The following is a 25,457-nucleotide window of genomic DNA, read 5'->3' on the forward strand; positions in this document are numbered from 1 at the left end:
TCTGTCTTAGTTCAGGCTGCTATAACAAATTACCACACATTGAGTGGCTTAGACAGTAAACATTTATTTCTCATAGTTCTGGAGGCTGGGAAGTCCAAGATCAAATGGCTGGTAGATCTGGTGTCTGATGAGGCCCACTTCCTGGTTTGCTTATAGCCATCTTTTTCCTGTGTCCTCACATAGCACAGAGCAGAGAGAGAGGAATCAACCTCTCTCCTGTCCCTTCTTAGGAGGGCATTAATCCCATAATGAGGGTTCCACCCTTATGACCTATTACCTCCCCAAAGCCTCATCTCCACGTATCATCAAATTGTGGATTAGGGTTTCAACATATAGATTGGGGGGGGGGGCAGAGACTCGCAGTACAATATTCATGCCTTTTCTGCATAAACAAAAAGGCATACTCTGGCAATCTTATGTTCCTTTTTCCTTTACCTTGTAAGAGAATCTCAGCTTAGCATTGTGTATTGCATTTAAAGGTCTTTTTAATTTAAAGTAGATATATTGTCTATCATGAAAGCTCCTTGGCTTTTCAAGGATATCTTGAAAGGATTGTAAGAGCTCTGAAGAACTTTACATTAATTAATTCGTGTAAACACCACATTGACAATACAAGATAGTGCTCCTGTTACCTTCATTCTACTGTGAGGATCCCAACACAGGTGGTGTTAACTCACTTAGAGTCAGAGGAATTGTAGAGTCAGGAACCTTGACAGGTCTGGTTGCATAATACATATAAATGATTTAAATTTACCAAAAGATAAATTTTCATGAGAGTATATTTCTTTAAAATCCCAGCTACTTGCTGTCTAAGGGCAAAATGTATGGTATTATTTTTAATTACAGTTGAATTAAGTCTAGGAGGAGAATAACACCTGCTAGAAGAACATGACTTGTGTAGAGACTGTAAGTTCACTGGGACTTGGATACAATGAAATATAGAAATATAAGCTTAGATCATATTTTGAGGTTTTTAAAGAAAGAAAAGGTGTTGTGATTAAATGCTGTAGGCAATAAGAATATTTTTATGTAGAAGTAACGTTGCAAAACGGCCAAGAATGTAGCCTGTGAAATAGGTCTATCTGCCACCTAATAGCTGTGTGACTTGGGCAGGCTAGGTAAACCTCTTTCTTTTGGGATTGGTATGAAAATTAAATCATAGATCAAGTGCTTGCTACAAAGCAAGCACCCTCTAAATGTTAATTGCTTTTGTTATTGTTACTGTTGGAGAACTTTATTATATAAAAAGTGGCTTTTTGATAACTACAAAATTAGTTTATAAAAGTAGGGATATCATATGAGTTACTGTTTACTCATCACAGTAAGAGCAGTTAGAGCATAGCATAGAGTAGTTCAAGAGGGTTGTATGTGATGTTAATGAAAAATAGGAAAGGTAATCAGCAAAACTGGCTTCTTGTTTTGCTTCTGCTATAAACTATCTGGGTGGTCTTTGGCATAAACACTTGAAAAGAAAGAAATCATTTTTTATGATTGTATTGTAATGTGGCTTAGTAGACCATAATGAAAGATAAAGAGTTAAATGGGATTTATTATATGAAACATTTTCCATGAGTAAGATCAAGGGATGGCATTTTGTAAAGAGGTCATAGATTTTTAATTTTCAAGATTACCTCTTTCTCTTCCCCTGACTCAGTAAGTTCTGCCCAGTGTTTCTATATTCGGCATAGCACCAGGGCCTGACAATTTCTTAATAACAGTGTATTTAAGATGTAGACAATCTCATTATTAATGTATTAAACTAAGTTTGATATATTACACTTTGAATTGAGAAATACAGCCTCTAAAATATCACTATTTTTGAAGTATTTCTATAATTTGCATGAGAACAAATTGGTTAAGATTCTTTCCAAGGATGAAAGCATGTTTTGCAAAACATACCATGAGAGTGTCTCTAGAGATGTTTTCTGGGTCTCTGGTGAGACTCACCTGAGACTGGCTGACCTTCACTGAGACAAGATCCATAAAATAGTTTCTGACATTTTCTTTCCAATGGCTTTACCAAAAATTGTGAATCGAGTACTATCCCATTTATTTCAAGATAAAAATTTAATGTTTTATTACATTTGAATGTGACAAGTTCTGTATTAAGTAATAGGATTTAATGTAATTTAGGAAATAGTTCAGTACTTGACATTTTCTTTACTGTGTCTGACATGACTGGTGTAAAAATTTTCTTTGAGAGAATTATGACTTTTTTATTTCTTTGGTAGTTTCTGGTAATCTAAAACTTTTTTTTTGTAAAAAGTTACTGTAATTTATTAAAGAGAACAATACTGTTAATTGTTACTCTTATGTATTTGGACATAGGCTTTATTTTTTATTTTTTTCAACTAGCTGCGTTTTTTTTTTTCTTATAAATTTATTTTTTATTGGTGTTCAGTTTGTCAACATACAGAATAACACCCAGTGCTCATCCTGTCAAGTGCCCATCTCAGTGCCTGTCACCCAGTCACCCCCACCCCCCCGCCAACCTCCCCTTCCACCACCCCTAGTTCGTTTCCCAGAGTTAGAGGAGTCTTTCATATTCTGTCTCCCTTTCTGATATTTCCCACTTATTTTTTCTCCTTTCCCCTTTATTCCCTTTCACTATTTTTTATATTCCCCAAATGAATGAGACCATATAATGTTTGTCCTTCTCCGATTGACTTATTTCACTCAGCATAATACCCTCCAGTTCCATCCACGTTGAAGCAAATGGTGGGTATTTGTCATTTCTAATGGCTGAGTAATATTCCATTGTATACATAGACCACATCTTCTTTATCCATTCATCTTTTGATGGACACTGAGGCTCCTTCCACAGTTTGGCTATTGTGGACATAGGCTTTAAATTATAATTTAAAAGATAAAAATTTGAAAGATACAATACAAAATCATTTCATCTCTCTTGCTGAACAACGCCCTATTCAGATATGCACATATATACCTACAGAGTTTACTGTATGGCTTCAAGATGTCTAAGGGTTAGGCTCTCCTCTGCTGAACAGTTTTTTTCTTTCACTCCTTTCTCTAGCATGGTCTTCTTTTTAGTAGTGGTTCTCACAGTGTGGTCTCCAGACCAGGAACATCCATATCACCCAAGAACTTGGTAGTGTGAATTCTTGGGCCCCACCCCTGACTGAATCAAACTCTGCTACCCTGCAGCCTGTATTTTATCAGTCCCTTAAGATGGTTCTGATGCAGGCCAAGGTTTTAGAAATGCAGTCAGAATTCCCATAAAGACTGGCAGAAGCACATGCCACATCACCTTTCAGCCCTCCCCACTCCACTTGTCAGTATTTGTGACCACCTCCATCATTGGTCTTTAAATCTTGAAAAAGAAAAGATGCTTATTCTTATAAAATGCTTTGGGAAACCCCCATCTTTTCTTAAATGCTCCCTCTTTTAAAATTTATCTTCCTCCATGCGCACAGTGCTTTAAAAAGTCATCAACTATTTTATCTAAATGATTTTTAATGGTGAGTGATTTGCATATTTCCATTAGAATAAAATATTAGCTTATGTTTTATGTAACACTTTACCAGTTCAGAGCACCCCTGTGCTATACTCTCATCATGCCCCATCACTTAGATCAGAAAACTAAAGCTGAAAAGAGGTGCTACCCTATAAAGCATCAGAGCCCATACTGCAGTCCCGGTACTGTGTTTCATACATCAGTGTCCATCCTCCCACTTCCTTCATCCATCTCTAAGTAGCTGATTAATTCTATCATGCAGCTGCCTAGTGGCCTTTGTTACAAGAGACCCTTATCACCTTTGTGAACTCTGAGCTCCATATACTCCTCTCCAAATGTTTATCAAATACTAGGATGGCAGTACCCCACCTCCTCAGCTCTATCTTCACTTAAATCAGAATTTTATTAGGTACACTTACAAATGGAAATCAGTTCCTCTTGATTTATGTCAGAACAAGGGGGCTTGCATATGTCCAGACTCTAGTATCTTGAATTCTCCTTCAGTATCCCTCACTTAATACTGTGCATGTGCATCATAAGAGAACATACACTTTTTCTTTCTAGCAGATATTTTAACTCCAGAGTTTCTTCTTCCCCTATCCTTTTTTATTCATTTAGCAAGCAGAAGTGGAAGTACAGTGTTGTAAGACTTTCATACCATATGTGAAGTTTTATTAATATCATTTGGAGTTTTATTAATATCACTTAACATTTATTGTTTTTTGAAGGTAGACTGTAGTAAGGTAAAGGTGTGTACTATAAATCCTAGAGCAACCCATAAAAATAAAATAATATCACAGAGTTACACATAAAAGGCAATATAGGACATAAGATGAAAATATAAGCTTTATGTAAATCATCCTAAAGAAAGATGAGGAAATAAAGAGAAAACTCAGAAGTTACCAGTGTTAGGAATAAGACAAAGGACATCACTAGAGTTTCTACAGACATTAAAAGTATAATGGGATATTTTATAACAACTTTATGCTCATAAATTCAACAATTTTGATGAAATGTATGAATTTCTTGAAAGATACAAACTACTAAAGCTCATTCAAGAAGAAATAGATATCCTATACTGTCTATTAAAGAATTTGAATTTGTTACCAACCTTCCCTTGTGGGGAAGAAAGCTCCTAGAATTCACTGCCAAAATCTAATAAATATTTAAGGAAGAAATAATACTAACTCTGTGTAAACCCTTCCAGAAAAAATAGAAGAGGCAGCAATATTTCCCTGTACTTACCAAGATTAGCATTGCCTGATAGTAAAAGCTAACAAAGATGTCATAATAAAGGAAATCTACAGATAAATTTTCTTTTTTCAACATAGACCCAGAACTTCTTAACAAGATATTAAGAAATTAAGTTAAACAAAATATAAAAATGGATAATACATTCTGACTAAGTGGGTTTTTTTCGAAGGATATGTTAGGGTGAATTTAAAAAACAATGTTATTTATCATTTTAATAAACTAATAAATACTATATGATTATCTCAGGAGATACAGAAAGGGCATTAGACCAAAGTCACCATCCAGTCATGATAAAACCTTTCAGCCATTTGGGATTAGAGTAATGGACCTTGTCAACCAGATAAATGGCATCCTGAAAAAGGTGTAGCTAACCTAATAGTAAAGGACTGAATGCTTTCTCCCTAAGATCAGGAATAAGACAATGAGGTCCACTCTCACTACATGCATTCAGCATTGCACTGAAGGTCCTAGCTAGCACAACATGTTTAGGAAAAGAAAGCATACTGACTGGAAAGGAAAAAGGAAATCTGTCTTTATTTGCTTCCCTATCTTGGCTACTGTAAATGCTGCAATAAACATAGGGGTACATATATCTTTTCAAATTTGTGTTTTCATTTTTTTAAAAGATTTTATTTACTTATTCATGAGAGACATGGAGAGAGAGAGGCAGAGACACAGGCAGAGGGAGAAGTAGGCTCCACGAAAGGAGCCCGATGCGGCCCTCAATCCCAGGACCGGGATCACGCCCTGGGCTAATGGCAGGCGCTCAACCACTGAGCCACCCAGGCGTCCCTCATTTTCTTTGAATAAATACCCAGTAGTGGAATTACTAGATCATATGTTAATTCTGTTTTTCATTTTTTGAAGAACGTTCATGCTATTGTACACAGTGGCTGCACCAGTTTACATTCCCAACAGTGCACAAGGGTTCCTTTTTCTCCATACCCACATCAACACTGTTATTTCTTGTGTTTTTAACTGTAGCCATTCTGACAGGTGTGAGGTGGGATCTCATGTGGCTTTGATTTGCATTTCCCTGATGATGTGTGATGTTGAGCATCTTTTGATGTGTCTGTTAGCCATCTGGATGTCTTCTTTGGATATACGTCTATCCAGGTCCTCTGCTCAGTTTGATATTTTTGGTTTTAAGCTATATAAGTCCTTTATATATTTTGAATGTTAGTCCCTTATCAAATCATTTCCAAATGGAGCCTTTTAGTTTCATTGACTGTTTCCTTTTCTGTGTAAAAGCTTTTTATTTTGGTGTAGTCCCAATAGTTTAATTTGGCTTTTGTTTCCCTTGCCTGAGAGGGTTAATATCTAGAAAAAAGTTTTCTATTGCCAGTATCAAATAAATCACTGTTTTATTCTACAGTTGTTATGGTTTCAGGTCTCACATTTAGGTATTTAATCAATTTTCATTTTATTTTTGTGTATGGTATAAAAAAGCAATTTATCTGCAGATGAATGGATAAAGAAGGCATGTGTGTGTATGATGGAATATTAGTCATAAAAAGGATAAAATTGTGCCATTGGCAACGACATAGAAGAACCTAACAGGTATACTCCTCTAAGTGAAGTAAGTCAGAGAGAGAGAAATACCCCATGATTTCACTCAAGTGTGGAATTCAAGAAACAAAAGGGAAATGAGGGAAAAGCAAAGGGAAAATGAGACACACAAAAAGTCTCTAAATACAGAGAACAAAATGGTGGTTGCTAAAGGGGAGGGGTGGGGGGGGATGAGTGAAATGGATAAAGGGGATGAAGAGTACAATTATCTAGATGAGCACTGAGTAATATATAGAATTGTTGAATCATACTGTACATAGACATTTTAGCAATGAGCACGCAATGTTTTTCTGTCTCTCTGTCTTCCTCGATTTCTTTCATTCCCTACTCTTTAGAGTACAGATCCTTTACCTCTTTGTTTAGGTTTATTCCTAGGTATCTTATGGTTTGGGGTGCAATTGTAAATGGGATTGATTCCTTGATTTCTCTTTCTTCAGTCTCATGGTTAGTGTATAGAAATGCCACTGATTTCTGTGCATTGACTTTATATCCTACTTTGCTGAATCGTTGTATGAGTTCTAGCAGTTTTTTTGGTGGAGTCTTTTGGGTTTTCCACATAGAGTATCATGTCATCTGCAAAGACTGAGAGTTTGACTTCTTTGCCAGTTTGGATAACTTTTATTTCTTTTTGTTGTCTGATTGCTGAAGCAAGAACTTCTAGTACTATGTTGAATAGCAGTGGTGAGAGTGGACATCCCTCTTGTGTTCCTGACCTTAGGGGAATAGCTCTCAGTTTTTCCCCATTGAGAATGATAGTTGCTGTGGGGTATTCATATATGGCTTTTATGATATTGAGATATGTTCCCTCTATCCCTACACTGTGAAGAGTTCTAATCAAGAAATGAGGGTTCCCTGGGTGGCGCAGCGGTTTAGCGCCTGCCTTTGGCCCAGGGCGCGATCCTGGAGGCCCGGGATCGAATCCCACATCGGGCTCTTGGTGCATGGAGCCTGCTTCTCCCTCTGCCTGTGTCTCTTTCTCTCTCTTTCTCTTTCTCTCTCTCTCTCTCTCTGTGTGACTATCATAAAAAAAAAAAAAAGAAATGATACTGTACTTTGCATTTATTGAGAAGTTCTTTTCCTTTCTTTTATTAATGTGGTGTATCACATTGATTTGTGGGTGTTGAACCACCCTTACAGCCAGAAATAAATCCTACTTGGTTGTGGTAAATAATCCCTTTAATGTATTGTTGGATCCGGTTGGCTAGTATCTTGGTGAGAGTTTTTGCATCCATGTTCATCAGGGATATTGGTCTGTAATTCTTTTTGGTGGAGTCTTTGGTTTGGGAATCAAAGTAATGCTGGCCTTACAGAACGAGTTTGGAAGTTTTCCTTCCATTTCTATTGTTTGAAACAGCTTTAGAAGAATAGGTATTAATTCTTCTTTAAATGTTTGGTAGAATTCCCCTGAGAAGCCATCTGGCCCTGGACTTCTGTTTGTTGGGAGATTTTTGATGACTGCTTCAATTCCTTGCTGGTTATGGGTCTTTTCAGGTCTTCTGTTTCTTCCTGTTTCAGTTTTGGTAGTTTATACATTTCTAGAAATGCATCCATTACTTCCAGATTGTGTAATTTGTTGGCATATAGTTGCTTATAATATGTTCTTATAATTGGTTATATTTCTTTGGTGTTGGTTGTGATCTCTCCTCTTTTGTTCATGGTTTTATTTACTTGGGTTCTTTCTCTTCTCTTTTTTGATAAGTCTGGTCAGGGGTTTATTGATCCTATTAACTCTTTTAAAGAACCAGCTCCTAGTTTTGTTGATCTGTTATACTTTTCTTTTGGTTTCTATTTTGTTGATTTCTGCTCTAATCTTTATTCTCTTCTTCTGCTAAATTTCAGGTTTATTTTCTGTTCTTTCTCCAGCTCCTAATTTAGTTATAATGTTGTGTTTTTGAGACCTTTCTTGTAAGGCTTGTTATTGCTGTATATTTCCCTCTTCAGACCACCTGTGCTGCATCCCAAAGGTTCTTAAGAGTAGTGTTTTCATTTTCTTTTTTATTATTTTTTATTTTTTTTTGTGTTTTCATTTTTATTTGTTTCCAGGAATTTTTTAAATTCTTATTTAATTTCCTGGTTGACCCATTAATTCTTTAGTGGGATGCTCTTTAGCCTCCATGTTTTTGAGTTCTTTCCAAATTTCCTCTTGTAGTTGAGTTGCCATTTCAAAGCACTGTGGTCTGAAAATATGCAGGAAATTATCCTAATCTTTTGGTACCCATTGAGACCTGATCTGTGACCCAGTATGTGATCTCTTCCGGATAATGTTCCATGTGCACCTGAGAACAATGTATATTCTGTTGCTTTAGGATGGAATGCTATGCTTTTTTTTTTTCTTTTTTTAAACACAGGGTATTTATTTATTTATTCACAGTTGAAATTTAATTGTTTCCAACTTTATTACCAAAATCATTTGAGACCTATAAAAATACATTGAGGGGCACCTAGGTGGCTCAGTGGTTGAGTGTGTCTGCCTTTGATTCAGGTCGTGATTCCGGGATCCTGGCACATCTTTATCTTCCCCTTGACTCCTTTCTGGTCACTCAAATGCAGATGGCAAATGCCATCTTGCCATGAGGAAGGGTTGAAAAGGAACGATGGGGCAGGAGTCTGGGTTCTTAAGCACATGAAGCACAATTACCTAGAATTTTATATGATAGCAAAAGAAACTATATCTGTGAAGTTCATCTGGTTCACTGTGTCATTGAACGCCTTTGTTTCCTTGTTGATCTTCTGCTTAGATGATCTGTCCATTGCAATGAGTAGGGTGTTAACCTTCTGTACTGTTATTGTTATTATCATACTATTACTGTATTATTATTGACGTATTTCTTTTGTCACTAATTGGTTTACATAATTGGCTGCTCCCATGTTAGGGGCATAAATATTTACAATTGTTAGATCTTATTGCATAGGCCCTTTAATTATGATATAATGTCTTTCTTCATCTCTTGACAACAGTCTCTGGTTTAAAATATAATTTGTCTGATATAAGGATTACCACTCCAGCTTTCTTTTGAAGTCCATTAGCATGATAAATGGTTCTTCACGCCCTCACTTTCAACTTGGAGTTGTCTTTGGGTCTAAAATGTGTCTCCTGCAGATAGCATATCTATGGGTCTTGCTTTTAGCCACTCTGATATCCTTTTGTCTTTGATTGGTGCATTTAGCCCATTTACATTTGGAGTAACTATTGAATGATGTGAATTTAGTGCCATTGTATTACCTGTAGAGTCACTATTTCTGTAGCTTGCCTCTGTTCCTTTCTGGTCTGTGTTAGTTTGGGCTCTCTCTTCTCTTAAAGGATTTCTTTGAATATTTCTTACAGGGCTGGTTTAGTGATCACAAATTCTTTTAGTTTCTCTTTGTCCTGGAAGCTTTTTATCTCTCCTTCTATCTTGAATGACATCATACCTGATTAAAGTATTCTTGGCTACATATTTTTTCACTTAGCACCTTAAATATATTATGTCAGTCCTTTCTGGCCTGCTGGGTTCTGTTGATAGGTTTGCTGCCAGTCCTAATGTTTCTACTCTTGTAGGTTATGCGGCTTTTGTCCTGAGCTGTCTTCAAGATTTTCTCTTTAACATTTGTAAGCTTCACTATTACATGTCAAGGTGTTGACGTATTTTTATTGATTTTGAGGGGGCATTCTCTGTGCTTCCTGCACTGTGTGTTTCCTTCCCCAGCTTAGGGAAGCTCTCTGCTATAATTTGCTCCAGTATATCTTCTGTCCCTCTCTCTCTCCTTCCTCATCTGAAATCCCAATTACTTTTAATATTGTTTTGTTTTATGGTATCACTTATCTCTCGAATTCTTCTCCCATGATCAGTAGTTGTGTATCTCTCTGTTTCTCAGCTTCTTTATTCTCCATCATTTTGCCTTCTACATTACTGATTCTTTTTTCTGCCTCATTCATCCTAGCAGTTAGAGCCTCCAATTTTTATTGCATCTCATTAATAGTCTTTTTGATTTTGATTTGATTTGATTTTAGTTCTTTTATTTCTCCAGAAAAGGATTTTCTAGTGTCTTCTATGCTCTTATCAAGCCCAGCTATTATCTTTATAATCATTATTCTGAACTTTAGTTCTGACATTTTATTTATATTCATACTGATTAGGCCTCTGGCAGTCAGTACTGCCTCTTGTTCGCTTTTCTGAGGTGAGTTTTTCCATCTTGTCATTCTTACAGAAAGTGATTGCTTTCTATTGGTAGAGTTGTAGCTATTCTTAGATTTCTGGCTGAGTTCACAGGTTTTCAGAATGATTTGATAGCTACCCAGCTGAATTCCTGGGACTAAATGAAACTAAGGTTTCCTGCTTCTCTGCCATCTTGGAGTCCTATCAAGTTCTTTTTTTCTTTTTCTTTTCCCCCTTTTTCTAAAAAACATTTTAAACTGAATACTTTCCCCCCACACACACTATAACATCTCATTGCAACTTCTGGTATATGAAATAAATAGTGGCTACAAGGCTGTCTCCCAGTTTTGGAAACTACTATAAGCTTGAATCAAATGAAGTTTTCAGGTATTTCCAAAACTTGATCATGGATTATCATCATCACCCCCACAGGTGAACATCAGCACATCATTTTTCTTAGTAGAACAATAGTGTTTGGCAATTATGATTAATAACTAGAGTTATCAGATTGAAGAGGAAAGAGTCACTAAAAGTGGACCTGTGTTTAAAGTTCATGTAATAAACATTGAAATTGTAGATATTAAATACTCTTGGATATTTATTTGGTCATTTGGTATTTTCTTGGTCAAGTCACTGAATGTGGCTAATAATTATAACCCCCTTAGAGGGTTGTGTTGAAGTGTAGAGGTATCTATGTGAATAACATGCTTAGAACAGTGTCTGCCCCAGAATGTGTTGCAGACGGGCTTGCCGTTGTTACCCTTGTACTGACCTCATGGAGATCCTCACTCTTCAGGCCTGTAACAGTACTGGAGCTCCCCAACTCACCTCCCTGCCACCACATCCATCCCCTGAATGCCTGTTCTCCCCATGTCTACTGGGTAATCTTTATAAAATTCAAATCAGATTGTGTCACATGCCTGGTTAAAGTTTAATTTGGTCTTATTGCTTTCCAACTCCTTAGTATAAACTCTGAAAAAGCTTCCTGGTCTTGTCCTTACCTAATTAATAAACCCAATTTTCTCATGTCTCCCTTATTATTTGTCCTCCCTTTTCCTACTGTCTGTCTTTACCAGAGTGTGACTCTTACCTCTCAATACTTACCTCAGGCATTAATTCTACCAGAAAGCCTTCCCTGACTCTTGCCCTCATACACAGTTGGGATTTGGTGACCCTCGCTCTGTGTTCAGTGAGCACACTTCTTGTCCTCAGAGAACTTACTGTATGGACTGCAGTGTCTCCTTTTTTGTCCATGTTCATACCTCGCACAGGCCGTTATCAATAGGGATTATGTTATCACTTCACGTCCAAAGCACCTAAGGAATGACTGCCACATAGCAGCTGTTAATACAAGTTTGCTGAATACCCATGAACTTGATTAATGCTTGAAGGAAGTGAACGACAGGCCCCTATGCTGCTCTGCTTCTGTGACATCTTTATGGAAAGGATAAGTAGTAAAAAGAGGTTATATTTAGGTTCAAACTTGGGCTCCAGATGTATAACATTTAGTTTTAAAAACCGGTAAATTAACTTGTTTCAAGCCTTAGTTTCTCCATTATTATAGTTTTATTTAATTTTGTTTAAGATTTTATTTATTTATTCATTAGAGACACAGAGAGAGAGAGAGGCAGAGACACAGGCAGAGGGAGAAGCAGGCTTCATGCACCGGGAGCCCGACGTGGGACTCGATCCCGGGACTCTAGGATCATGCCCTGGGCCAAAGGCAGGTGCTAAACCTGCTGAGCCACCCAGGGATCCGTCCATTATTATAGTTTTAATCCCCAGTTCATGATTGTCTTGTGTTGAACCTCACATGGTGTAATGTATGTGAAGCACAAGAGAAGGGTAGAATCAGCAGTATGATGTGGACAACCGGACTCTGGAGTGAGGTTCCAGGGGCCACATCATGGGTGTGGCATTGCCTGCTCGGTGGTTCTGGGCAGGCTCTTCCTTCCCTGCATCCACTGTCTCCACTGTAATGTGGAAGTTAGAACAGTATTTGCTCCTAAGGATTATTGGTACCTCTACAGCACTCAGCACAGTTGGTGGCACAGCATCCAGTGAACATTAGCTTAAAATGTTCCTTCCAGTTCTTTCTGCCTTTGTCAAAATCCAACACAGCTTTCAAAACGTAATACCTTCTTCCTTTACTGACTTCCGTGATGAAATCATTCTTATATAAACTCAAACGACATATAACACATTCTTAAGTGAACTCTCCTTGACACACAGTATAGTTTTGTGTGTACGATGTAGTGGCTTCCAATTACATGCATTACAAAGTGATCACCAGGATAAATCTAGCTGCCCCCCATACAAAATTGTCACCAGGTTAGTAATTACATTCCTTATTCTGTACCTTGCATCGCCATGTCTTATATATTTTATAACTAAGATTGGACCATTTAATCCCCTTCCCCCATTTCAGCCACCCTCCACCTCCTATCCTCTGGCAACCATCAGTTCTCTGTTTAGGGGTCTGTTTCTGATTTCTAATGTTTGTTTTTTAGATTCTACATAAAGGTGAAATCATACGGTTGTCTTTCTCTGACTTACTTCACTTAGCATCATAGCCTCTAGGTTCACCCATAATGTCCCAAATAGCTTCATTCTTTTTTAGGGTAGAGTAATATTCGTGTGTGTGTGTGTGTGTGTGTGTGTGTTACAACTTCCTTATCCATTCATCTATCGATGGGCACTTAGGTTCCATATCTTGGTTATTGTAGATAATGATGCATTGAACATAGGAGTGCATACATATTGTGGAACTGTTGTTTTCATTTTCTGGTCAGACCAGATGTTTTCTGGAGCTGTGGTAGTACAGGGCACTTGCCCACTGTTGTCCCCTGGGGTTTCATGGGGGGGGAGGGGCTGCAGTCAGACCAGATGCCTACCCCTAGCCCACTGATGGGGCTGCAGTGGAACTGGTGTGTATGTAACTGTTGTCCCTCTCCCCAGGGTAGGAGCCACTTCACAGCCTCACTGGCCCCCCTCAGTGCAGCTTGCACACAATGAGGCTTGTGATGCAGATTCCCTGGGGAGCACATGGGGAGGTGCAATGACATTAGCAACATAGGTGGAGAGTGTTCTTATTCCCACTGGTGTCAGAGTATGTGGGCTGCTCTGTGGAGGAGGGAGGTGGTGCCCACCAGCTCTTCTTTTCATGAGAAAGTTTCAGTATCCCTGCTTCTCCTGTGGATATCCTGAGAATCAGCCTTGTGCACAGTAACTGCTGAACTGGTGAACAGTAAGGGCTTTAACATCAATGGAATGGCTGTTTTCTACTGACACTGATATTGGTAACCGTCAGTTACCTATTGCTACACAGTAAATTGCCTGAAAGCTTCAAGGAACAAAACAATAGAATTCATGGTGTCACTGTTTCTGTATGTCCAGAATCGTGGTATGATTTCAACTATATAGGCTCAGGTCTCCTGCACCCTATGGTCAGGTGTTGTCTGGGGTCTGGGGCCACCATCATCACAGCGTCTAAGGGCACTAACAGCCTGGCCATCTGTAGGCCTCTGGTCCCTATGGACTGTTGATGATGATGTCAGTTCCTTGCTCCACAGGCATCTTCATCCAGAAACTCTCAGCATGACACTTTCCCTTAGAGCTAGCACAGGGAAGGGAGAGTGAGAGGGCAAGCCAGCAGAAGCCACAGAAAGTGGCATCCCATCATTCTTAGTGTATTCTTTCATTAGAATCAAGTCACCAAAACCAGTTCTAACTCAAGGTGAGGAGACTTCATGAGGGCATGAATACCAAGTGGCAGGGAGGTTCCCTACACAGTAACATAACATTGTACGAAACACTGTGAAAAGAAGCTCTCTTTCTAAGACAGGACAGCATAACACTGAGAATGTGAAAACCTGATATATCACTTATTTATTGCTACATAGTAAACTACCCTGAAATTAATGGCTGAAAACAAGAAACATTATTCATTTAGCTCATGAATAAGGAATTTTGGGTGGACTGGTGGGGCAGACCTGTGTCTGCTCCATGTGACACCAGCTGAGTGGGCTCAGTTTGGAGCTGGAGGATCTACTTGCAGTTTGGGTGGCAGGTTTGTGCTGATTGTTGGCTGAGAGCTCAGCAGGACAGATGGTTGGTCCTTGTGCAGACACCTCCAGTCAGTCTCTCTATACAGGCTACTTCACTTCCTTACAACATTAGATCTTGGTTCTGAGAGTAAACCACCCAAGAAACTGAAAATGAAAGCTGCTAATTTGTTATTCCTAGACCTGAAAACTGAATCTGATACAGCATCTCTTATGCTTGATTCTATTCTAGTTGTCACCAACCTCTTACTCAAGTACAAGGGACATGGACCTCATCTCTCAATGGGAAGATACCAAACTCTGCATCAGTCATCTTGCCATATATCAAATTCCACCAAAACATACTGGATTAAAATGTTGTCTAAAAAAACTCATTTATTTTAAGTTTAGAAGCCTTAAATGTAGGTAGGGTTTGGTGGAGAAAGCTTGTTCACATGGCTAGGCTAGCAAGTTAATGTTAGCTGAGAGCTAGAAGCCTCCATCCATCTGCACATAGGCCTCTCCAAAAATTGGGCTTCAAAATATGGTGGATGGGTTCCAAGATCAAAAGTCTCAAAAGACAGGAAATACAATCAACAGATTTCTTATGGCCTGGTGCTAGAAACTGGTACAGCATCACTGCTACTGTATTCACAGGACCCTTCTTTACGAAGACAAGCACACACTTCTGGTCTCAGCAGGAAAAGCGTTGGAGACTCTGGGCTCATGTGTTAAAATCACCACCCCTGTCTTAGTTCAAAGCACTGCTCTGGCACTTTTCTGTCATATTCCTAAGAAGGTTTACTTTATGCATCTAAATGATTGAACCAGATGTTTTCTAAGGTGCTTATACACTCTAAATTTCCATTATCTTACAATTTTTGTTTTCCATGCCTTGTTGATATATTCTACACCATCATTTCTCAGCTATATAATCAGTGTTTGGGGGTATGAAATTGATGTTTTCTCCCTATTTTACTATACTTTAGAAGTTTGGATATTTATATAATATTTGGAAAATCCATCAAACTCTCAACAGAGAAGGTATAGTATGAGGATGAACTTATAGAATATTGTGAAATAAAGAAGTACGTATTAATAGAGAATATCAGTTAATAGAAGGTCAGATATTTAAAATAACTATTTTAGAATAGTTTTATTTACTTAATTTAGAGTAAGTTTTTAAAAATTTCTTCTCTTTTTATTATACATGGTTTGGGGATGAAAATCCATTATACTTCTCTATGTAGAGTTTGAAGAAATTCTGTAGGAGCCAATAGTTTAAAAAAAATTACCACTTATAAAATGAATTCATCAAATTTAATTTGATTTCTTTATGTACTAAGTATTGTTTTAAGAAAGCATGGTTTGCTACTTTGTATATACCAGTTTATATTTGTTTATTGTTTGAAAATTTTTTATTTTAAAAAATCTTATTTTTTTAATTTCAAGTTTCATTTTAAATTTTAGTTAACATATATGGTAAATCTGGTTTCAGGTGTAGAATTTAGTGATTCATCACCTACACACAACACCCAGTGCCTCTCCATGCCCATCCCGCATATAGCCCACTCCCCACCCACCTCCCTCCAGCAATACTAGTTTGTTCCTTATCATTGAGTCTCTTATGCTTTGTTTTCTTCTTTTTTTCCCTCCTTCCCCTGTGTTCATCTGTTTTTCTTAAATCCCGCCTGAGTGAGATCATTTGGTATTTGTCTCTGACTTACCTATTTCCCTTTAGCATAGTACACTCTAGCTCTGTCCACCTCCTTGCAAATGGCAAGATTTCATTCTTTTTGATGCCTGAGTAGTATTCTATCATGTATATATACTGTATGTTCTTCAGTCAGTGGACATTTAGAACTACCCCACAACCCAGCAACTGCACTACTAGGTATTTACCTAAAGGATACAGAAATACTGATTTGAAGGGATACATGCACCTGATGTTTATAGCAGCATTACCCATAATAGCCAAATTATTAAAAAAAAAAAATCTCCTTTTAGAGAAACAGATTGATTCATTCTGTCATTTCTATTGTGATCAAAGAAAAACATACATATCTTAAAGAAATAAACGTCATGATACACATAAGGTGGATTATGCCAAAATGTTTTCCCCATCACATTAATGTTAAAAGGTCTCTTGTATAAATATTATATATGTAAACTTAATTTGGCTCCTTTTTAACTTGCAGTGTCCTCTTGCATGGCAGAGCAAGTGGGAAGGCCCAGAAGATCCCGTACAATACCTCAGAGGTCTCGTAGCTCGTGCCCTTGCCATCCAGGTAAGAGTAAATCATTTAGTGGTGGGCGTGTATGACTCTAGTGGTATAGACATGCATATTGAGATGGCTTCTTTGCTGGCATTCCGTGTAAATGCTATTGTACATAAAGTATCATGTATTCATTCTCTGTGTCATCAGTGTTGATAGAGCATTCTTTTAAAATACTTTTTTCTCACTGTGGCACTTCATAACTTTTGAGAATTCAGAGAAGAATACACCTGTAATATATGTGGTCATCTGGTAACTGATAGTGATTCATAACTGTGACCAATTGACTTTAGAGCATGTCCTCCTCCCCATGGGGAACTCCTTTTTTCTATCTTTTCTTTTTACAAATCACCTTTTTTCAGAATGATCCAGCCAGGTAACTTGCAGGAAAAGTGAATGGAATAAGGAATGATAGTGATTTTTTTTTTTGGAGGATTAGCAAATGGTACTGGTTAGTCAGTGCACACATCGTACCTCTACTCCTGTGGTTTCACTCCCCTCTCCCTCTGCCAATTGCACCTACCTCACAAACAGCCTTCTTTATCACAATCATTGCAATCCTAGGAGTCTTTCTAGACCAACCCCTCTCCATCCATGCTCGTTTCAGCAGAGGACCTGCCTGCCCACAGCTTCAGCCTTGTCATCACTCATCACTGCTCTGCCTCTGAACCCCTGGAGCGTACATATCATTCTTTGACCATAAGCATGTTTCGTTCCCAATTTTTTCATGGGGTTATTAGACTTTCTAGACTCTTCCTGCTTAGAATTGTCCCAGTCTGTCTCTTTCCTGAACCTGCCTAACTCACCCTGGAATCCATGACACATAACATTAACCATTCTCTTTCCAGAATCTTCATTATCCTAACTCACTTTCCGTCATACTATATCCTTCCTAAAGACGGTTGAACTTGGGTCCATACACAAGTTGCTGAGCTCAGCTAGTGGCACCACATACTGAGGGTTCAGCATGGGAAGGGGCCTGGCACTGCCTTGTGTGCCACCATGGCTGTTTCAACTGTTCGTTCCTTTGCTGAAAGCCGTTCTGTCATCACCTCCTTTCCCCTAGCTGAAAACCTCCCATTTTATTTTATAGAGAAAATTCAGGCTATGAAACGTGACCCTTTGAGAAGTCTGACTCTTGTCTCCCACCCATATTTGTCTCAACCTCCCTCATTATCTTTGTTCTAATATGAAAGAAGTTGATCTTGTGGTGAAGGTATGTCTTTAGATATGCACTTGACTTCATGTGTTCTGAGCTCTGTAGACACTTCCTCCAGGGGTCCTTCCCTTACTCCTCTGTCTTCATCTCTCTCTCCCTTTGTAGTCTTCTGTGCCAGTCTACAAATGAGATCCGTGCCAGTCTACAAATGAGATCCCTATAAAGGGGCCAAGACTTGTCTGAATGTTTGTCTGGCTTCTTATATAACTAATCTCTGGATTGTGGGATTATTTTAGGAAAAATATTACTGGATCTGAAAATGACATTAAAATCAGCAGGTAGAGAAGAACCAGTCAAGGACTGTTTTTCTGCTGTGCATGTGCCAGGATATAATCAGCAAATGACAGAAGATGGAGGGAGGAGGATAGAGAGGGCAGAGAAGAAGGACTTCTGTCCTTCTAATATACAATAGTTTTATCATTTTTACCACCCCTGAGGAATATGTTCTTTTCAGTTATTTGTTTTCCTGTTTTAATTTTTTTCGTTGTTATAAGTGTACAGTGATGTACCTTTCTAAGGTAACGTTTAGTGTTTGGGATTCACTTTTCAGCTATTGGGTTTTCACAGGTGTCTTCTGTGTGTCCCAGGTAAGAGTCAGGAGCAGCATATGAATGTGGAGGAATGCTGTAGCCACACAGGTGGGGAAGGAAGGGGCGAGCACGTAGCAGTATTGCTGTGATCCTGTGTGACGATGGGAGTTTCAAGTTTTTTGAAAAGGTGTGATGATGCTGAGAGTGAGTTCAGCAGCTTGAGCTCAGTGCCATCCATACTTTAACATCCTAGAGCATTTCATTCTGAGGCATACCATCAGAGAGAACAGAACATGCTGCTGAGGGTGTCCTCTACAGTTCATTACAGGGATGTTATGCAAATCCTGGGGGCCTGGCTGGGCTAGGGGAAGTGTTCCTGGAGTGATTGATTCACTCAGTCATGGTGCTGTCCATCAGCTACTTGAAGGCGGCTCTGAGTGAAGCATTGGAGTCACAGTGGTTACAACTGATGCAGTTCCTGCCTCATGGTTTACAAGTCTTACATTTGTGCACTGTCGCATTTAACAGTTCTGCCTTGGTGCCCAACACTTTTCTGAGGTTGCTCAGTGTGGAATGGTAAACAGAATAGGCATATACTGTGTTCCAAGGAACGATCCTTACAGTTTCTCAGAAAGGATAGACAACAGAATAAACAACTGTGCAAGCCATAAAGGAAGTGGGTACGTCGGGGCAAACAGTAGGAGTCCCTACCCCACCGGGGGACCAGGAAGCTGAGGCCCCAAGCACAGCACAACGAGGACCCAGCAAGGAGGAGAGGGGTTCAGAGATGACATGGGAGGCAGGCAGGACCAAATCATGAGACTTTATTGAAGAATTTGATCCTTGGCGACCCATCACAGAATGTGAGGAAGGGAAATGAGATTATTTTGGAGGTTAAGCTTGCAAGGTGAGTCTTAGTCTGCTGGGTCACAGAAGGTTACTGCCGACCAAACTTGGATTGCCATGTGTCAGTGGCAGGCTTTCATGCTTATGTTGTTAGGAATGAGTTCCTGCTTAGGTTCTGTGTCTCTTGTTTTAAAATTTATAGTGACTGCGTGAACTCCACCGAGAAATTTTTTTTTTTTTTTTTGGCCTAACTGAAACTATTGGCTGATATATACCACCATATTTGCCACCCTTCCTACTTATGTTAGAATCTTGTATCAACTTCTAGCAACTTGGAAGTCTGGGGAGATCTAAGCAATATCTGGAATTAATAAATACCAGTTAGCATGTTATATAAACTTCTCCTTAAGGTTTTTCAGGAAGTAAAGATAACTAAATAAGCAACACCAATCTAAACTATTTTTTGGGATGCCTGGGTGGCTCAGCGGCTGAGTGTCTGCTTGAGCTCAGGGTGTGATTCTAGTCCCACATCAGGCTTCCCCTGCATGGAGCCTGCTTCTCTCTCTGCCTATGACTCTGCCTCTCTCTGTGTGTATCTCATGAATAAATAAATAAAATCTTTAAAAAAATAACTTTTTTTTAAAGATTATTTATTTATTTGAGGGAAAGACAGTGTGCAAGGGAGGGGGCAGACGGAGAGGAAGAAAGAATCTGAAGCAGTTTTTTTTTTTTTTTTTTTTTTTGATTTTTTTTTTTGATTTTATGATAGTCACAGAGAGAGAGAGAGAGAGAGAGAGAGAGAGAGAAGCTGAGACACAGGCAGAGGGAGAAGCAGGCTCCATGCACCGGGAGCCCGATGTGGGATTCGATCCCGGGTCTCCAGGATCGTGCCCTGGGCCAAAGGCAGGTGCCAAACCGCTGCGCCACCCAGGGATCCCCTGAAGCAGTCTTTGATGGTAGCCCGACATGGGGCCCCATCCCATGGCCGGCAGATCATGACCTGAGTTGAAACCAGAGTCAGTCATTCAACCAACTGAGCCACTCAGGTGTCCCCCAAACAACTACCTATCTAAACAACTAAACTACCAGAGAAAATAGACAGTGCAACCTAGAATCATTCAGCGCCACCTCCTGCCTCCACTCTGATCCTCCTGCCGTGGCCTGAATTCATTCTGGATGAGGCCTAAGTGAGCACTGTGTTAGATTGCCAGTGTGTTCCTTCTATCAGCAGGTGCTATTTCATTGGGTTCTTTCCAATCCTTCCCGCCAGCAGTGCCGAAAGCAGATTTCTCCCTCATCTAGGTATCACTCCCTACGCTTCCCTCCCTCTTGTGTCTTCCTGAGAGTCTCTTTAGAGGCTGTTTATATCTTTTGTTTGGATGAATATTCAGGCACAGTTTCTAGCGTGTCTTGCTACAATGCTTCTTGTTACCTTAGCCACGCATATTGCTTCTTTAATTTGTTACTAGACAGATTCTTCACTGAAAAAAATCTGTGAGCCTCTAGCTCCTTCTCTTCCCTCTTTGACCTTGACTGTTCTCTAAGGACTCAGACTGGCATTTCTGGATCTAGGAGTGTGTCTCAGGACACCCTTTCTGGGTTTATCTAAATAGCTTCTGTCATTTCCTTAGCTGTAAAATGTACAATTTACCTAAATCTAGCTTCAGATCACTTTTCTCAGTGCACCACTTTATATATTCAGACTTTTTAAATGATCTAATGAAGGATGGAAAGAGAAAACAAACATTTATAAGAACTGAGCTTATTCTGAAAACAAGACATGTATATGCTTTACATGAAATCTAGTAATATTTACAACACATGAGATGAGTATTATTTCCATCTTTAAAGATGGGAAAAATAAAACCCCAGTTTCAAGAGTTAAACAGTTTATAGAAATTACATGGTAAATGAGAGAATTTAACTAAAGTCCCCTTTCTTAAATAACATGCCAGTTTTTGGGATGCCTGGGTGGCTCAGCAGTTGGGCACCTGCCTTCGGTTCAGGTAATGATCCTGGGATCAGGGATCGAGTTCTGCATCAGGCTCCCTGCGAGGAGCCTGCTTCTCCTTCTGCCTCTCTCTCTCTCTCTCTCTCTCTCTCTCTCTGAGTCTGTGGCTTTCATGAATAAATAAATAAATCTTTTTAAAAATTCCAGTTTTTGATCGTTCCATAAACTATCAGTAACATTTAAAAAAGATTGTCACTCTCCCCGAAACATCTTATGTTGGCCTCTATCCATACGATCATTCCCATAAAAGTCAATGATAGCTCCATCCTTCCTGAGACAGAGGCTGAAAGTCTTGGGATCACTGTTAACTCCTTACCTCTCCTCGTGTGCGCCCATCCTACCAGAAACATGATCCTGCTTCTACATTCAGAACACATCCAGAAACACCATTTCACCTGCTACTCCCTTGACTGGTGTCATTAATGCAGCCACCACCTAACTAGTACTGCTGCTGCCCTGGTCCTCTTGTGGTTCTTAACCAAGCAGTCTGAATACTCCAGTTCAAGCATTAGTCAGATTATACCACTCCTCTATTGGAAAAACTCTCATGATCTCTTATCTCATCTGGAGTAACAGGTGAAGGTCAGGCTGATCACCTCTGTGCCTTCCCCATTTTCTTGCCCCCTCACTTGGTCTGCTCCAGCCACTCTAGCCTCCTGGCTGTTCAGCAAACAGACTCACCGCCCAGGGGCTTTATTCTTGCTCTTTCCTATGCCCAGGGTGCTGCCCTCCAGATTCCTGCACAGGAATCATCTCCTGTCTTTCAGGCATTTGCTGCAATGTCATCTCAGCGGGGCCTTCCTTGGCCATGCTGTTTAAGGTTGCAGCCCTCCTCCTGTCCTCCTTTTTCTCCAGAGCCTATATCCCCAGGTAGTAGTCTACAGATTTCACTGAATTAATTTACTTTACATTCCTCACTAAATGGAGGCTTCATAAGGACAGAGATTTTTCTCTGTTTACTGCTCTGTTCAAGCATGTAGAACAGTGGCTTGCACAGTATCTGATGAATAAATTTATGATTCCATCACTTTTAGGGTTGTTCTCAAGCAAACTGAAATAAATATCTTTCATGTTTCCTAATCATTGTGATTTACCTCCCAATGTGTATTCTGTAGCATCTGTGACATACTTAGGAGATTTAATTTCTATCTAAATCTTCCCAGGGATGCTGGAGTGTCTGCCTTTGGCTCAGGTCATGATTCTGGGGTCCTGGGAACGAGTCCCACATCAGGGTCCTTGCATGGAGCCTGCTTCTCCCTCTGCCTATGTCTCTGCCTCTCTCTCTCTGTGTCTCTCATGAATAAATAAATAAAATCTAAAGAAAAAATAAATCTGCCCAATAGATTGAATAGTCTAAGTTTTTACTCTATGATCTAACATTTGAAGACCTGTTTTCTCTTGAGATCTTAAACATTAGAAGTAATATTATTGAAATTGTCTTTTTAATTTTCATTTACTTTCCAAGGTATCTTACTCTATTCTGGAAGGTTCTACAGTACTTTGCATTCCTAGTAAAGAAAAGTCTTTATTTTCCTAAGTCCTTTTAGTAAGTCTCACAGTCCTCAGTGCAGTGTTTTACACATAGTAGACACAGTAAAATTATTCACAGGAAGACATAAAATTGAAAAGCAGTCTATATGAGGCCTAAAACCTCTGTTATCCCTATTTTATATACTATACTCAGCCAGAAGAGGTATCTTATGGATCTTTTTAATTCATATGTATTCCTCATTCATTCTTCAAGGAGCTTCTGTTTTGTGCCCCCACTATTATAAGTGCTGGAAATACACAGTAATGAAGAAATCATGAATTCCTCTCAACAGGAATCTCTCCATTTAGTGAAGGAAACAGATAATAAGTAAATAGATTAATAATACAATTTCATGAAAAAATACATCTTGGCCAAAATCCTGAGATTTAAGATTAACATACAGCCAAACTTTAAACTGTGTTGTCAGTATCACAGGACAAACTTAGAGTACATAACCAGAATAGTAGCCAGTAAAGTGGAGCTATTGTACAGCAGTAGTATTACAAGATTTTAGGAGTTAAATTTTGTACAGGGACAGTAATTTCTCAATACTATCAGCTAATAATTGTGCCTGTGGCCCGCTGTCCTGCACATTCGGAATACTAAGTAGTCTGTGATGATGTGCAGTTTATGGAAGCAAGCCCATAAACCATGCTATTTGTTCTGCTCACAGAAGATAAATCTTGGCTCTAGAAATGTGACAATATAGCAACGTAATTGGCTTTTGAGATAACAAAATCTTCCCTGAATTTTCATCTGCATCTTGCTTTTATCACATGCATACCAATTTTGGCAGCAGCTGGGGTGGCATAGTAAGCAGGGAGCATGCAGAGAATGTTCAGGCCTCTGGAGGCAGCAGCAGATCCCCACAGGTGCCCTCTGGGCAGGTGCCCTCCGAGCAGGTGCAGGCAAGGATGATCTGTTGTTGTGGCTCCATGGGTGCACACAGCCTCCTCCCCCCAGGGCAGGCCTCTGCTGTGAGCCCTGATGGTTGGGCACCAAGGAGACACCGCTGGCTGTGGTCTGTGCCCCACAGCCCTGTGCTGGGTGGGAGCAGTGCGTGTACCCAGGGCGGTGGACCCTGACCAACCCCCCTACCCACCCCCTGCAGCAGGGGATAGTGGACCTGAACACTCCCCCTCCCCACCTGTTCCCTGGGCAGTGAACCCTGACCGCCAGGCCGTCCTCTCCTAGAACCGTCCAGGCCTGAGACTGAAGGGAACTGCAGTAGCACAGGTGTTTACCTAGCACCACACACAGAGGGGAGCTGCCTGTGCCCAGGGTGCGTGTGGAGGTCTCCAAGGTCTCCCCTCCCCGCAGTGCTCATTGTCACTCCCTTCAGCACCCACCCTGGCTTCCTCCCTGAAGCCTTTGCACATGTTCCCATCTCATCCTCTGGGAGTATCTGCTGGGGGAGGGGGTGAAGGGACTGGGACACAGCCATGCAAATGGTATTATAATGAGATCAGGCCAGCCCAGCAGCCCTGCACATGCTTCCAGAAGGCCAGGCCCTGTGGCTACATGTGCAGTGGGTCTCCTTTCCAGGCCTCAGGCCTCTGCCTGCCCCCAGCTCTGTGGGCCAGCTGCCTCTTCTAGCAAATGTGAATATACCAGAGAGAAAACTCTGGGCAGAGGAACCAACACATGCAGAATCCGAGAGATGAATGGGCTTTGCTTCCTTACAGGATAGAAAAACAAAGTGAGGGTAGCTGGAGCATGTTTATCGAGTCCTGAGACTACACCTGGGCACCTGCTTGGAGGGCCCACAGGCTTTCTCTTTGAGGTTGCTGCGAGCTTCACAGTATCTTCTTTAAATTTCATTATTTTTAATGCATGTATCAAAAATATTTGATTTAACTGTTCACGGAGGCCCAACAATGACATTTTGTTATCAGCAGAGAACTATTTTATGCAGTCTTTACCCTCAATTCATCCATCTAAAGAATAACGATTGCCTTGATTTCAACCACATAATCAGTGAGCCAGGAGCGTTATTCATAAATGAAGTCACACTAAATTTTATGTTTATCAAATGTTCCTCACGTGTGGTAATTATTATGTTTAGAAATTATTTATGGTCATTATTATCACATATGACTAGAATATTTGTCATTAAAAATAATCTTACGAAAGCATGATTAAGGTACAAAATAAATTTTCTGATCTTTCACTTAAAACACTGCTTTCGCATTTCATCTAAAAACAAATTGAAGGGGCTCCTGGGTGGCTCTGTCAGTTGAGCATCTGCCTCTTGATTTTCTCTCAGGTCATGATCTCAGGGTGGGGGGATTGAGCCCCATGTCCAGCTCTGTACTGGGTGTGGAGCCTGCTTAGGATTGTCTCTCCCTCTCTGTCTACCTACCACCCTCCCCCTCTGCATGCATAGGTATGTTCACTCTCAAGTAAATAAATAAAATCTTTAAAAAAATTAAAAACAAATTGAAGCTGTAGTTTTACTTATTCTATTTTGGTCAGCCTGGAACCCTAAAATTTTCTCGTACAGGATATGGCAACTTACAAGCTCATTTTTTCCCTAAATAGTACATTATTAAGTAGCAGTTTTACAA

At 39.7% G+C, this 25,457-nt stretch overlaps 1 protein-coding gene across 8 annotated transcripts in view; it reads left to right on the forward strand.

Annotated features, from left to right (window-relative positions):
- Positions 1-25,457, forward strand: part of DYNC2H1 (dynein cytoplasmic 2 heavy chain 1) — a 339,457-nt gene that overhangs the window by 253,753 nt on the left and 60,247 nt on the right. For all 8 annotated transcript variants that reach the window (XR_013376718.1, XM_077893273.1, XM_077893270.1 and 5 more), the window contains one exon: positions 16,676-16,765. Coding sequence is in view for 7 of the 8 variants with exons in the window: in XM_077893273.1 (XP_077749399.1) it covers positions 16,676-16,765 (90 nt within the window). In the remaining variant the exon portion in view is untranslated. The remainder of the gene's footprint in view (positions 1-16,675; positions 16,766-25,457) is intronic.

This window comes from Canis aureus, chromosome 3, assembly GCF_053574225.1.
Source record: "Canis aureus isolate CA01 chromosome 3, VMU_Caureus_v.1.0, whole genome shotgun sequence".
NCBI lineage: Eukaryota > Metazoa > Chordata > Mammalia > Carnivora > Canidae > Canis > Canis aureus.